At 41.5% G+C, this 13980-nt stretch overlaps 2 protein-coding genes across 6 annotated transcripts in view; one reads left to right on the top strand and one right to left on the bottom strand.

The window, feature by feature from the left end:
* fam72a (family with sequence similarity 72 member A) overlaps positions 1 to 1111 on the bottom strand; it is a 9136-nt gene extending 8025 nt beyond the window's left edge. For 2 of the 4 annotated variants that reach the window (XR_002919110.2, XM_024271010.2), the window contains exons 1-2: positions 601 to 1104; positions 337 to 414 (exon numbers count right to left, since the gene is read on the bottom strand). Coding sequence is in view for 3 of the 4 variants with exons in the window: in XM_024271010.2 (XP_024126778.1) it covers positions 337 to 414; positions 601 to 752 (230 nt within the window). In the remaining variant the exon portion in view is untranslated. Of the gene's footprint in view, positions 1 to 336; positions 415 to 600 lie in introns of all 4 variants that reach the window. The other 2 variants (XM_024271007.2, XM_024271008.2) reach the window with 2 other exon arrangements.
* Positions 1112 to 1351: 240 nt separating this feature from the next.
* The window catches only part of srgap2 (SLIT-ROBO Rho GTPase activating protein 2), an 81224-nt gene continuing 68595 nt past the window's right edge, over positions 1352 to 13980 (top strand). For both annotated transcript variants that reach the window (XM_024270203.2, XM_024270205.2), the window contains exon 1: positions 1352 to 2132. In XM_024270203.2, coding sequence (XP_024125971.1) covers positions 2066 to 2132 — 67 coding nt within the window. In that variant the 5' untranslated portion in view covers positions 1352 to 2065. The remainder of the gene's footprint in view (positions 2133 to 13980) is intronic.

The following is a 13980-nucleotide window of genomic DNA, read 5'->3' on the forward strand; positions in this document are numbered from 1 at the left end:
TAGTATCTGAAAAATTATACCATTCTTTGATGTTTTTGTGTGTAGAGAAAACATAAAATAGTATTTATTATTGATTTCAAGCAAACAAGACTTCACATTGTTTTCTAGAGATGTTTATTACACTCTTTTACAATAATCAAACTAGTCAAAGGAGGCAGATGTATAACTAAAATGGAGCAAATCATGATTTGCAGCTCTAGAGAAGCATGCAAATAACATCAAATAAGCATGTCTTTGTTGAGCTCAAAGCTGTAAGGGTAATTTTCACAAACTAACGCTTACACAAGCGGATGATGACACTAAAATACACCTGTTCATGTAAAGCTGTTTACTTACCATTTGAGGCATGCAATGTCTCTCAGTTTGCATTTGCAGCTCTCAGTGGAGTAGCAGCTGGCCACAAAGTCAACAGTTCTGGAGGGGAGGATGGATCACAACAAAGAAATTGTTTGATGAAACGCACTACACGTAGCAGTCCTGCTGATTATAGTGTGCTTAAAACCTGTCATTTTTAAAGCGCATATTTACCCCCCAACCTGGCAACCACAACAACAAACATCAAAGCAGAAGCTAGCAGCGCAGCTAACGGTTAGCACCTACCTGTTTGGAGGTATATCCGTGGAAAAAAGCTCCACTTCGGTGTCTGCGAGCAGCACTGCCTTCATTCCTCTGGTGCACAGCAGGCTCTCACAGAATATACAGTTCACCTGAGCAACGCACTTGTTTTTAAAACTTGCGTTGGAAGTAGACATGGTAGTCTCTGATAAACAAACGAACTCTCGGTCTTTTTTTCCCGAAGCAGGTAATCGGTGCTGTTAACTGCTACCTTTACGGCTCAATAACTTATCGGTTCGATTAAATAAGTAACTATTTAAATATACTTTGTAGAATGTGGAAATATCTCTAGCGCTCTGGTTTAAATGTTAGCTTTTTCGTAGCTGTAAAACGGAACTTTGGCTAGCAAAGCAGACCGATTAGCCGCGAAAGATTCCTAAAAATAAATATATTAAAACGATTTAGCCAAAATCTATAAAATACCGGCCTGATTCTCACGCCCAGCGCCCATTCAGAAGAGGTTTATGGCTAACTAAATAGCTGTCAGCTTTGTTTACAACTTCCTGGTATTTAAGGCCACTTCCTGAAACATTTTTAAAAGACCCCATACCAGTTTCTGATTGGCTGTCTGGTTTGGCAGCGTTATGTTATTGGCGGTTTCTGACAAACACTCCGAATCTGATTGGTTAAAAAATTTGAGTTGTAAGTTTTTCTTCCAATGGGATACAACTGCTAGCTCCAGGTTATAATTGATTTTATTGAAAAGAAAATTATTGATGGAGGATTATGTACTGATTTGAACAACATAAAACGATTTAGGAATATTATTTTCCCTTTTGTGGGAGTAAAAGCTCGTCTAATTTAGCCACTTAATGACCAAAAAAAGTTTTTTTAGTTAGTTATTAAAATTCCAACAATGAAGTTTAAATTTGTGAGTTTGCAGGTTTATGCGGATCAGATGAGCAGCACACATGGCTGCATGCCTGACCTGCGCACTGGCGCTGATCTGCAGCCATCCATTCCATCACCACTTGGTTTCCTCTTTCTCACTTCAGGAGGAACGAAGACAGCAGTTCAGTTTGGACGAGCGGAGGGGCTGCAGCAGCAGCGCGCGGGCTCGGAAGTTTCACTGATAAGAGAACTTTTTTTTTTTTTTTTTAACAAAGCTGTGGTGTGTTTGGCTGCTAATATTTGCTTCGAGAAGGGAATGAATCTTTTTTCACTAAGAGAAGTTTGCACCACAACCGGTTTTGAGGAGGCGGCAAGGCGCGGCGGATCCAGCAGCAGCTGCAGCAGCAGCGCCAGGCTCACAATGCGTCCGGAGTGAGCGGAGCAGTCAGGGAGACAAACGGATTCACGGCCGAGCGAGCCCCCCTTTCATCCCTCTTTTTAAACCGGATTGGAGACCCCTTTAATCCAGGACTGATTTCGATTTGTTTTCTTGTCTTGTGGAGTTGAGATAGAGCTGATCTCTCAACGACGACGACTGATTCAATCTCCAAACTCAGCCATGACGTCTCCAGCGAAATTCCGAAAGGACAAGGAGATCGTGGCCGAATATGAAACTCAAGTCAAAGGTAAAAACTTTTTTCCCAAACGTTTTCCTGCAGATCAATCGCCGGCGCGCCAAATCTTTTGTATCTGGAGTGTTTTCCTCTGATTCGAACCGTTTTTGGATTTCCCTCAAACGCGCAAGTCTGACCCGCCTTTCCTTTGTATTTTACCGAGCATCCGCGGAGGCTAATTGTCATTAAGCCTCCGGAACAGGTCATTTAATAATGTTTTTAAATGAGAACCATGGAAAGGATCTGCAGGAGGGCTTGACTGTTAGGCGGAGCAAAGATGGTAACAAAGGCAGCAGGAAAAACGCGCAGAATTGAGCGTTCATCTCCAGATGTTTCTCCAACAGTCTGGGGAGGGAAAAAAAGAAAAGAAGCGTATAGGTGGAGGTGGGTGAAGGAGTGTGCGAGAAGACCCCCCGGGAAGATGGGGTTTCGACATGGAGCAGGGCAGGGCGTTTTCTCCCCCTGTCTCCTGCGTGTCTGCATCATGTGCGTCATGCGCTCAGAACGCAACCAAATGATCCATTTGGCGTAAATGGGTTGCTTATTGATCACCGATGATCAGGCGATCATGGCTGATGATCGAGTGGGGGGCAGATTGGGGGTAGGTGAGTGTTTGGAGGCTGTTTGGCCTGGCAGGCACATTGGATCCATTTGTCAGAGTAAGTCTGAGTGCTTATCAGATCTGTGTGGTTATGTGGTTCATATGTCAAGCCGGAGAAGTAAAGGAAAAAGGGGGAGGTCAGTAGATTGTCCTCCTGCGCCCAGCATGCTCACACTGCTACTAGAGGGCCAGATCATTTTGATAAGACTGTCTGCCTCTTTTCACCCCCATTTAGGAGCAATTCCTCGGCCCACTACTCACAAATTTGCAGCCCTCTGGCCCTCCTGGTCTCCCGTGGAGCAGCAAGTCACAAAGTGGATTTTGAAACACCTTCGTTTTAATCCGTCTCCTGACTTTAATTCCACTTATGGGTGTAAAGATTTATCTGAGTGATTTAAATCCATACAATCCAACCAGATCCACCCATTAAAGTCCTAATCCATCTTTTAAGTCTTTTAATTACGATTGTGCCTTTTTAACCAAAATAACAAACAAAAAGCTGTTGCTTTCTTGGACAAAGTTTCTGTTGGTAAGCCTCCCCAAACTTCCCACCATCCTTTGCTCACTCTCCTGCAAGCTTACAGCCCCTCTCAACCCCAACCTAGCATTAGCCATGCAACAAAATATGAGCAATATTGAAGCTATCCAGCCATACGGTTTGGAGCCAGATGCCAGCTCGGACAAAGAAAACGTACATGGATCTAGTTTCCACTGAGTGTTCCGGTATGGCCCAGTTAACTCTGGTGAGCGTTTTCACTCAGTTAAGTCTCGCTCCCACTGAGTTTTTTTTTTTTTTTTCACAGCGCATGCGTGGTGTAGACCGCTAGCGTGTCATTAGCCTAGTTTCCGCTGGGCGGTCCAGTCCGGTAAGGAGTAGTACGGTACAGTCGGGTTAAGTCTGACTAGTGTTTTCACTGAGTTAAGCCTCACTTCCACTGATCGATTTGTTTTCACAGCACGTGTGTGGTGTAGACCGCTAGCTAGTTAGCGTTATTGTAGTGCGACGGCTAGCAAAGCAACAACAATTGAGGTCATCCAGCAGCTCCTCCTTTTCTTGCTTTACTTTTTGCACATTGCATATCACAGGAATTTAATGTTTGAAAGAAGATTCCAGCGGCGAAGAAGAATTCCGCTGTAAAAGGGAAAACGGAAACACTAGCTTCTAATTTCATTATCATTTTCTATCAGCAGGTGGCTTTAGCGGCTTCATTCCGTTCCATTTTTCTATAGACTTACAACTGATGGGGACCCTTAAAAGTCGGTACTCTGTAATGGGTCCATTTTACAATGGAAACGCTCAAAATACTGGACCGGATCATACAGGACCACTCAGTGGAACCGATACTTAAGTGGATGCATCATAGAGTGGAGCAGGGAGCTTGTAGTCTGCCAGTTTTAGCTTCTACATCACAGCTGAGCTCTTTCGTCTGCTCCTGATTCACAATAGTTTGAATAAATAATACAACTTTAAGCTTATTTTTCCCTTTATATGTCCTCTATCATTAGAAAAAAATGGTAAACGAACTTAATAAAAACACCAAAAATGTGATTCTATTTAAATTGAATCACTACACCCCCTAACTCCACCTGATATGACACCAAGTATCCAAGTTAGGTGAGCATTTCAAATCTTTTCTGATCTCTTGAAAGCTGCTTTGATAGTCATCACACTGACATTAGTGATGTGGCTTCCACCTGCATGTGGACAGCCGTTTATGGTTGGCGGCCTGTGTAAAGGTTTTCCATGGGAGCTGCATTGTGAGGGTTGTCCACCATGTTTGTCAGACTGTGGACTTAATGTTTGTCCATCGACCCTCTTCATTGATTTCTTCTGTCAGTTACTCCAGCGCTCCCCGGTGAATAGCTTTATTGTGTTGTCTCTTCTTTCCCCGCTCTGACTGCCGTTTTCCATCTTCGTTCCTCTGGAACTGGTAACTCAGGGTGAGCCTGTGCGTCCACACTGGTTTTAGGCGTGGGCTCCACTTGTGCACGGATTCATCCAGATACATTCCCAGCAGTCTGCGTCCTCCGGGAGCAACAGTTTGTCATTACGCAGCTCACAGCTACACGTTCTGTAATAGAGAGTGTCAAGCAGCGATGCATCACGTCTCTGTCTGTCTTGGTCTGGACGCCAAAGGCGAAGCCTTGTATCCCTGCACACCTTGGCTGTATGCAGACGGCGAGAATACTTATACTCTGGAAGCTGCAGCCACCCACCTGCAGCTTTCTGGGAAAAATGAAAGTGGAATTCCCCATCAATTTACTGATCATAGAGGTGTGCCGCTGGGGAGAAACATGCACAAGTATTCACAGAAAGAGGCTCAGTATCTGTGCCAGAATACTTGTTCATTTTAGTTTGCAATTCAACTCAATTAGATAAGATTTGTTTAAAAAATACTTAAGAACAAGTTTTGTTTGGATTAAAGTCGTTTTTTTTTAAACTGAACGAAGGTGCAACTTTTCATAAAGTTAGTCAAATTAGTCATTTAATCAAAAAAACCTAAGATTGATTAATTGATTTGAGTAAATTATATTGCATTTTCATTGAAAAAATTACTGTGGTTTAATAATAAGGATGATATTTTGCGCTTTTGTTGCATCAAGTACTTTAATACCACACTGTTAAAACGGTTTAATACCCCAAACATTTATATTAAGTCAGCATTTGCCTAATTTATCTTCTATTTATGAATATTAAGCACATGTTTATGGTAATCTATTTACATTTTATTTTATTTTCCAAACCTCTCATAAACCTGCAACTTTTTTGACTTTAATGACTTCCCTGACCCGCGGTTTTCTTTACATAGGGGGACCAAAATGTGGGCAGATGATGCTCCTTCAAGCTGAAGAGTTTTGCTTATGAACTCCCACAGAGGTTTGAATGGCATTAATTTTGCAGTCTGCAGCAGTTCACAGAGGCGGGATGCTGACGGGGGATTTTGTCTGATGCAAGAAATCTTTTTTCATTTTTGGGAAGACAACGCATGTGCGCCAGGGTATTTATATCCCACACCTGCAAAGAGACGCACTGAGAGGAGAGAGAGAGAAAGTTTGAAGCAGAAGCCAAAAAAAAAAAAGAGCACTTATGTCCTACTTTTCATATCTCAGAATTTATTCATTTTTTTTTTAGTTCAGGCAGATAAACAAAGTACGGTATAACCATAAGCTACGTTTTTTGGGGGGACAAATGTGCCAGAGCATACACTAATAAGACACAGTTATACTCTTAAAGCTCTGAAGTCTCCCAGCTATCACCGTGACCTCACTCTTTCCACTCAGCAAACCTCCCACATGATTTCAATGAAATCTTAAATCCAGACCCTGGGAAAACCTTTAGTGGAAAACCAGGAAGGGATGAAGCCTCAAAAAACATTTGACAGATGTTGGATGGTTGGGGTTTTGGTCCCGCGCTACTGTGCTTATCAGAGTTTTACTAACTAAAAAACTGCATGGATTGACCATCTGACAAACTCATTCAGCTCTGCAGATTTGATGTTGATCTTTTTATGACTGACTAGAGACATTAGTTTGTCTACGTGTACATTACTATTTTTTTTATGCCACTCGAGAAACGTACAGTACAAAAGCAACATCAGCATTTTATTTGGGTTTCTCTCCTATAATTTAAGTTGGCAGCACAAGTTTATTTACTTTTAAACAGAGGAATTAACAGTAACATGAAACATTAGACCCACTCCCATAATCTTTTCATCTACAGTTAAAGCATTCCCAGTTGTCTTTTACCTATGATTATACCAGTTTTTGCCTGAATGGAGAACACCTGTGTCAATTTCCAGGTCATAGTTTCTGCAGAGTGGCAGGAGTTCATTAGAAATTAGCCTCCGAGTGGTAGGCGGGACCTTTGGTGCTTCTCTATAGTTGAGAGCTCTCTGTTTACATGCTGTCTTGCTACCTTACAGCCCCTCACACCCCAAGCCTTACATCATCAGTTACAGTTTAGATCCAGATTCCAGCTCGGACGAGGAAAGCAAAGACTTTCATGGATCTTGACTAAAGAAATACACAGAAATGCAATTTTAAGCTTAATTTTCTGAAGATATGTCATTTATCGTCAGAAAAATGAATATGTTAAAATCGCCTTAAATGCAATTTTCATTAGAGAGGCTCAAAAAATGAGAAAAAGTAAAAGCATCACTAAAAATTCAAATAGTATTTATTAAACATGTCACAAGTTTTTAAAAGCCTTTAAATTCTCAGAGTTTTTATAGATTCAGCATATTTTATCAATTTAAAAATAAAAACAAGGAAAAAAAGTTCAGGATTGGTATATTTACACTGATGAATATGGTATTTGACTAAAATAAATAAATTAATACTGTTGTTTTCTTTTATTCAAACATGTTTAAAATGAAAAAAAAAACATTGAGCAGAATATGTTTTTGCAGCAAATCTAAAATATCTCTCCTAAATGTTGTATGTATGAAAGACCAAAATAAATGTGTTTCATCATGTGTGTTGCCAAAAGAACAGCAGGTGTTGATATCCTTTTGGAATCTTTGGAAAATAAAATAATTACTGGAGTAGTACTTCACTAATATTCTAAAAGAATGTACTCTGACTTTGTTGGTTAATGTATATCTGTAAGGTGATATACATACTTTAGTCCATGGTATGTTAATCCGTGTTTCCACTGAAAGGGACAATACAGTTTAGAATGATCCGGGCAATTCAGGTCAGCATTTTCACTCGGAGTTGGACCGTTATGTTGCATGTATGGTGTAGACCGATTACGTAGCTTTGCATCATAGTAGTGCGATTAAAGAAAAGTCCAGATGAATCATGCTATCGCCAAGGATGGCAAGAAACGTTTGTAGTTCCAGTGCTGGCCAGACCTTGGTGTTTATTGCAGTTATTTTTTTCCTGCCTTGCGTCAACTGAAAGATATAAAATCGAGTGTTTGGAAACTTCCAAAAATCCTACGGATTCTCACTCCCAACAAATCAATTTTAAAATGAAACCATTAAACCGAACCAAACGGTACCACTTTTTGGGCCCCCGGTGGTCCATAGAAAATTAGAATGGACCGATTAGAGTGGAGCTACTGTCATCACATGATAAAACTCGTAGTTAACGTATTCTCACTCCCAACTCGTCATATGGACGTATGGTTTGGACCCCCTCAGCGTCACTTTTTGGGTGTCCCCAACTCGTTTTTTGATGTTCTGAGTGTTCCCATTAAATCATGGGTCCCCAGCCTTTGGGATGAAGCACGGAACCAGTACCAGTACCCTGACCCGGGTACCGGTACCAGGTTAGGGTATCAGTACCGGTCGGCGTCCCAAGGTTTGGGGACCCTTGATTAGCATCTGTGGCCCGGCACCAAGCACCCCTCGGATTAGTAATGGTTTGCGGCCAAGATGTTTGGGAGCTGAGGGGGCCCGACCCATAGGTCCATATAGGACGAGTTGGGAGTGAGAATGCATTGATCAATCAACAAGTTTGATCATGTGATGACAATAGCTGTTCATTCCGTTCTATTTTTCTACAGACCAAAACGGGGGCATGGTATGCTTTATAATGGTTAATTTTATAATGGAAATGCTCAAAACAATGTACTGTACTGTTTAGTGGAAACGAGGCTTTACTGACTTTACCATTCCAAGAAGTGATAATACGGGGGAGTAGAGGCAGCTTAATCAAAGACGGTGCGTGTGCGGTGTAGACTGATTGCGTAGCTTTGCATCGTAGTAGTGGGACTAAAACAAAATCCGTCTGAATCACGCTATCGCCAAGGATGGAAAGACATGTTTGTGGTTCCATTGCTGGCCAGACCTTGCTATTACATTACTGAATGTTTGGAAATGCTGGTGCGATCCACCAATCAACAAGTTTTATCAAGTGGTGAAAGTAGCTCCGCCCTAATTGTTCCACTAATTTTTCTATGGACCAACAGGGGCGCAAACACAGTACAATTTGGTATGATTTATGGGTTTATTTTATAAAGCAAATGCTCCAAATACCCTACCGGACTGTACCACTCAATGGAAACAGGGCTTTACTAACTATACTATCCCAATGAGTTACAATTTGGGGAAGAGAGGCAGCCAAGAGTGTTTGATAAAACATGGTGGATGTGCATTTCCATTGTGCGTTGGTGTAATTAGGAAGATCCATGTTGTGAGTATTGTGTACTGAATGAAACTGCTGACGGAGTCTAAAATAATCTCTTAGGAAGGATGTTTGTGTGAAACTGGACCAGGCAGGGATCATAGAGAACGCTGTAAAGCTTCCTGTCAGGCCCTCCGCTTTGTATTTGGTCAGTGGAATCAGCCCCCTCTCACGCGGCGTGGAAGTGCTTTTCTTTTTTCTTTTAAAGCTCCAGTCCCCAGCGGAGCGTCGTGTTCAGAACCAGGTGTCTGCACTGCGCCCGTGCTGAGCCGCCAGCGCCACGTGCTGCGTCAGCACCGGACGCAGTGTGGCTGAAAACACTCATTGATTTTCTGTTCCCCTTACTCCATCCCTTGTTATTCTTCACCAGCCCATATGACAATTTGCTGCGGCGTCTGAGGGAAAACATACAGCGTCAAATTTACTGTCAATGCTGAGCCGGCCTCCTTAAGTGTCTGGTGCACATAAAAATTGAGCTCAGCCTACATGGCAGCAACTGTGTTATTACAGTTTGATTGAGATGCCTCATCCGTCTCAGCCTGCCCTCCATGTTCAGGATGCACTTGATTGCTGAGAGATAAAAAAGGAATGTCAGCTATTGCCGTGTCATGTACATGAGCTGGTGCAGGAACAGCAGCTTCTTTTTTATCAGATCGTAGAGCTGGCCACTTTGAACTGTCAGCAAAAAGAGAGGCTTAAAAAGAGGAACGTTTGATGGAAAAAAAAGAAAAAAACACGAGGAAGAAAAGTACCTTTAGTGAAGCCAAGTGGTTAAGGTCAAAGGTCAACTATTGGATGGCTGTTTTATGTTGGTGCCAGATGTTCCAGATGCTGTGATTGGGCAACAGATGTTTTGTCTGCCTCGGTTGGCTCAAATCCTCTACTGCCTCCCCCACAAAGCCAACTGTAGAGAGGTGTGTTTAGATGGGTTCAAATTTCTTCTTCCTGTTTTCAGGTCTTCGTGCTTTGATGTGGAAGAACGTATGGCTCCCAAACACACTCAGGAATCTGAATTAATGGGTCACCGCGTTTAAAACTCTAAAAATCTATACTTTTCCTTGCAAAATACTTAGAACTAAACAGTTGTGTTTTTACATTCCTTAGAGACAGTTATGTTTTTGTGTTATGATGACACAGAACTGTTTGGTGCTGGGGAAGTTACAACTTGCCTGTGTTTTTACTTGCGGATGTGGAGCTTAAAATCTTTTACTTTCTTTTGTTCTATTTTTTAATATATATATGTGTCTTAGACCTCCCTAATCCCCTCTACGGATCTTGAGGCGAACCTTTGAGGTCTGTATCTTCTTGTGTTTGGGTCAAATGCGAGGCAGTTGAATTTGGGTGTAACTCTTCCCGAAAAAGTGGCATTCCCATCAAATGTTCCAACCCCCTTAACTGGTTCTTCTTGTTGTGTTGAGACTCCACTCTGAGTTCCTCCCAAATGGCCAAGCCATGCTCCCTCAAATATTAGGAAATCCAGTTTTCTACACAGCACGTACAAAAGTCTTCTTGAGAAATCACACTCCTTGAAATTCTGTTGGATGTCACCACCAGTGGCAGTAGAAGAGGTAGAGGTCTGATGAGGTTGCATTGGTTTGTATTTCCATTGCTTTGGCCATTTCTTCAGGATGTGATGTCATTGTATCTTGGCTTCACCCATTTTAAAAACGAGGCCAGTTTGTCACTGGGACAGTGGCCCACGCCTTGTCCTGCGCCGATTTATACTTTTCCTTTTCATGCCATTGTGCTGTACTTTTCTTAAACATTCAAGGCCGGAATACTCACCATGCTGACACGGGCTGGATTTCAGCGTCACCAGACTCCAGGCCTTTGATTGGCCCGAGGGTGACATCACCAACTCATTTGTTGTTTAGACTCTGGAGATAGGCCACTGTGGATATTTTCCTTTCAGAAATGAAAGAGCTGTCTTCTTAAGTGCTCTTTTCCTTAATGACTCTAAAATAAACCCAGAGGCTGAGTAGCAGGGTCTGTTTGTGTTTTAACTGTTTGATTTCACCTCTTTGTTGAGAGCTGGAAAAACGAGACCAACAGCACGACCATTGCTGCGGTTCTCTCCATTGTTGTGATGAGACACGGTTAAAAAATAGGATGGAGTTGTCGCACACGGGGAGACGTCCTTGGAGTTTTGGATTGACCCATAATACAACAAAGCCGCCCACTCCGAGACTAAATTCTAAGGTTATCAAAACTCTAACCAAGGTGCTGCATGCAGAGTCAGAACTATTTAATGGAAAAGTGGCATTATAGACTGTTGTAGGTCTATAGATTCAATGGTTGCAAGTCAGTAGAAGAATACTCAACCATCTGAGCTATTTTGAGCCAAATGAAAAGGTACATTTCTACAATCATTTGTGTTGAATACACACATTAATTACAGAGCTAAAAATGCTTTTTTTCTTCCATATTTTATTCTGTTTTAAAGTTTTACCAAAAGACATAGAAGTGTCACGGGTCCTGAAATGAACTGACTGACTCAAGTATCTTTAACCTTCCAATGTGCACCAATCCAGTATCAATGATTTTTTATTATTTATTTGGAAATGGTTTATTTCATACAATCAAAACAAAAAAAAACTTAAAAAAAATCTAAATCTTCAGAGATATATCAAATTTAGGAAAATTAGTCATTAGAAATTGACTAGAAATGTTACATTTGTAAATTATTCAATTATAATGACTGTTAATCATAAATAGACGTATTGTAGACATTTTATGCATGTCATAGTCAAAATATACAGTTATTTTTTACTTTAACTGTTACTTAAATTATTTTTTGATCACTATTCCATTAGCAATAAGTTGAGTTTGTTTTGTACATCTTAGGCTTTTATATTTTTTTGTTTTCTACCATAAAACATGGAACTTTTCTAACACTCCTTCACTGAGAGCCCACATGTATTCAATTCAATTCAATGTAAAAATACTTGATTAGTCCCAGAAGTGAAATTAGAAAATATTCACCTCTCTGTGACGGATGTCATGCATGCACGAGAGAGCAGAAGAAGAGGATGTTTGGGTGTGTTTGGGAAAATATCTGCATGAATACACACATGAATCAAGCCAAAAAGGGCCAGAGACGAAGTCCGTCATATCCTCTGCAAAACAATCAGAAGGAGAGCAGTCACCCAGGTGTAAATAAATAACGCAGAGCCAGAAGGAAAACAGCACAGTAGAAAGTTGGATAATGCTCCCCAGGGCTGCCAGAGGAAACAGGTTGTGTTTGAACAGCTTTCATACTGACCAGAGAGCAGAAGGAGGAACAGCACAGGCTTCAACCAAGGAGGAGAAATTAGTGGAAAAAGTAGCCACCATTTGGAAAATATGCCAAAGTGAAGATGTGTTTAGGAGGGTAAGAAACCCAACTCGGATCCTAAAAATCCATGGGTTTGTGCAGCATAAATGTGTGTATGCACTTCCATTACCCTTATCACCATCTCTTCCTCACTCCTTCCCCCTTTATCAGCAGTTTCTTCCAGCACGTAGGCACAGTTGGTTGCTAGGGTTACTGAATTGCCCCAATTTTTTCTGGGTTTGTGAGGAGAAAATGAGAAAAAATGATGCAGATTTGCCTCCCCTGCAGGGTTAGGCTAATCAGTTTAACACAGAGACACAGGGCTCAGATCCCCATTCAACCCTTGCACCTTGATATTTCTGATTTCTTTTGTCCTGTTTTTGACTGTTTATTTTCATTTCTTCTGGGCCTTTAATTATTTTATAGTTTTCTTTCTCTTTTGTGTCGTTACTCTTTCCCCATCTTGCCTGGAGGTGGTACGGTCCGCAGGCGTGTGAGGAATTAGTAAGATCCTGTTTGAGGAAAGAAAAAGCTCATTTGTAGCAATAAAAGCAATATGACCTGTCGTTTTGTTGAAGCGTGACTTTGCATTGTTTCCATCATTTATTTCTTTAACCCTCCATAATGTCCAGAAGGCAGATGGGGTCTGCTGGTAACGAGGTAAGAATTTCAGTGTTGTGACAAGTTTCTGTGGCATAATGGCGCATTCGCACCACACTGGCACTCCATTCAGGGTGACACCTCTCCTAATACCATTTTAATGAAGCCATTTGTCACCTCCTCTCAGCTGATTCTACATCAGCTCTAGCTTACAGCCTCTTGGTTTCTCTTTCTTAGCTTTCAGAACACCGTGTTCCTCCCCAAGGTTGCCATATGGATGTGGCAGTTCCCTTTAAGCTGTTCCCACCCCTAAGCTGTTTTGGTGGAAGGCTTCTGTTGCTTTTTTTTTCTCTAAAAAATTCCCTCCAGACTTTATAGGTGCTAATTTAAAAGGCTGAGTCCTACTTTAACTCATTTTTATGTGGGGTTGCTTTTTTGGGATATTCTTTCCCACGCTCGACACTTCCACGTCACTTACCCACAGAATGATGACCAAAAGAGCATGCTTCCTGTTTTGCTTAGTCTAGATAACAGAAAGAAAAAAATCATACTGGCATATCCTTTGACTTACTCTAGGTATGCAGCTTCTTCTCCTTACTGAAAGGGCACAGTGGTTGTATTGGTAGAGTCAGCATCCTGGCACTGGTGACTAAATGTTTCTGATTATTAAACCAAACAATCTGCAACTTTTTGTTTTCAGATGTGGTCAAGGGGTAGCTTTTTGTTGGAGACTAAACCTGCTTTGAAATGAGGGTTTGTCCCTTTGGTTGACAGATGACCATCAAATCCTAACGCCTGGTTCACAACAGAGGCCGCTTTCATTCTGCGCCCTTGTTAAGCTATGGTGTGGTTCACACCAGGCGCAGATTAACGCGGTCTTCTGCGGAAGGCTCGCACCGCGCAGTGGATCGCTTCAGCGTCAAGTCTATTTTGTGTGCGAGTCGGAAGTGATCCGCGTCGATTCTGGAAGGAAGTTACATCCAGATACATGAGAACATCCAGTTTATTTTGAAAATTTCACCAGTTTTTCACAATAAAACACTGCGATTGACAAATGCTATCATGTTTTTGTATCTAAACAGACTGATAAATTAAGGAAGCGTAGGCACAGTAACTACTTGCTTCTTCTTAACAGAAAAATGGGTAATATTTTGAGGTTATTGACTTGCCCATGGTGGCAAAAACAAAAAATCTGTAGCAGGAGCGCCTGTCGA

This window comes from Oryzias melastigma, linkage group LG5, assembly GCF_002922805.2.
Source record: "Oryzias melastigma strain HK-1 linkage group LG5, ASM292280v2, whole genome shotgun sequence".
Classification (NCBI taxonomy): Eukaryota; Metazoa; Chordata; class Actinopteri; order Beloniformes; family Adrianichthyidae; genus Oryzias; species Oryzias melastigma.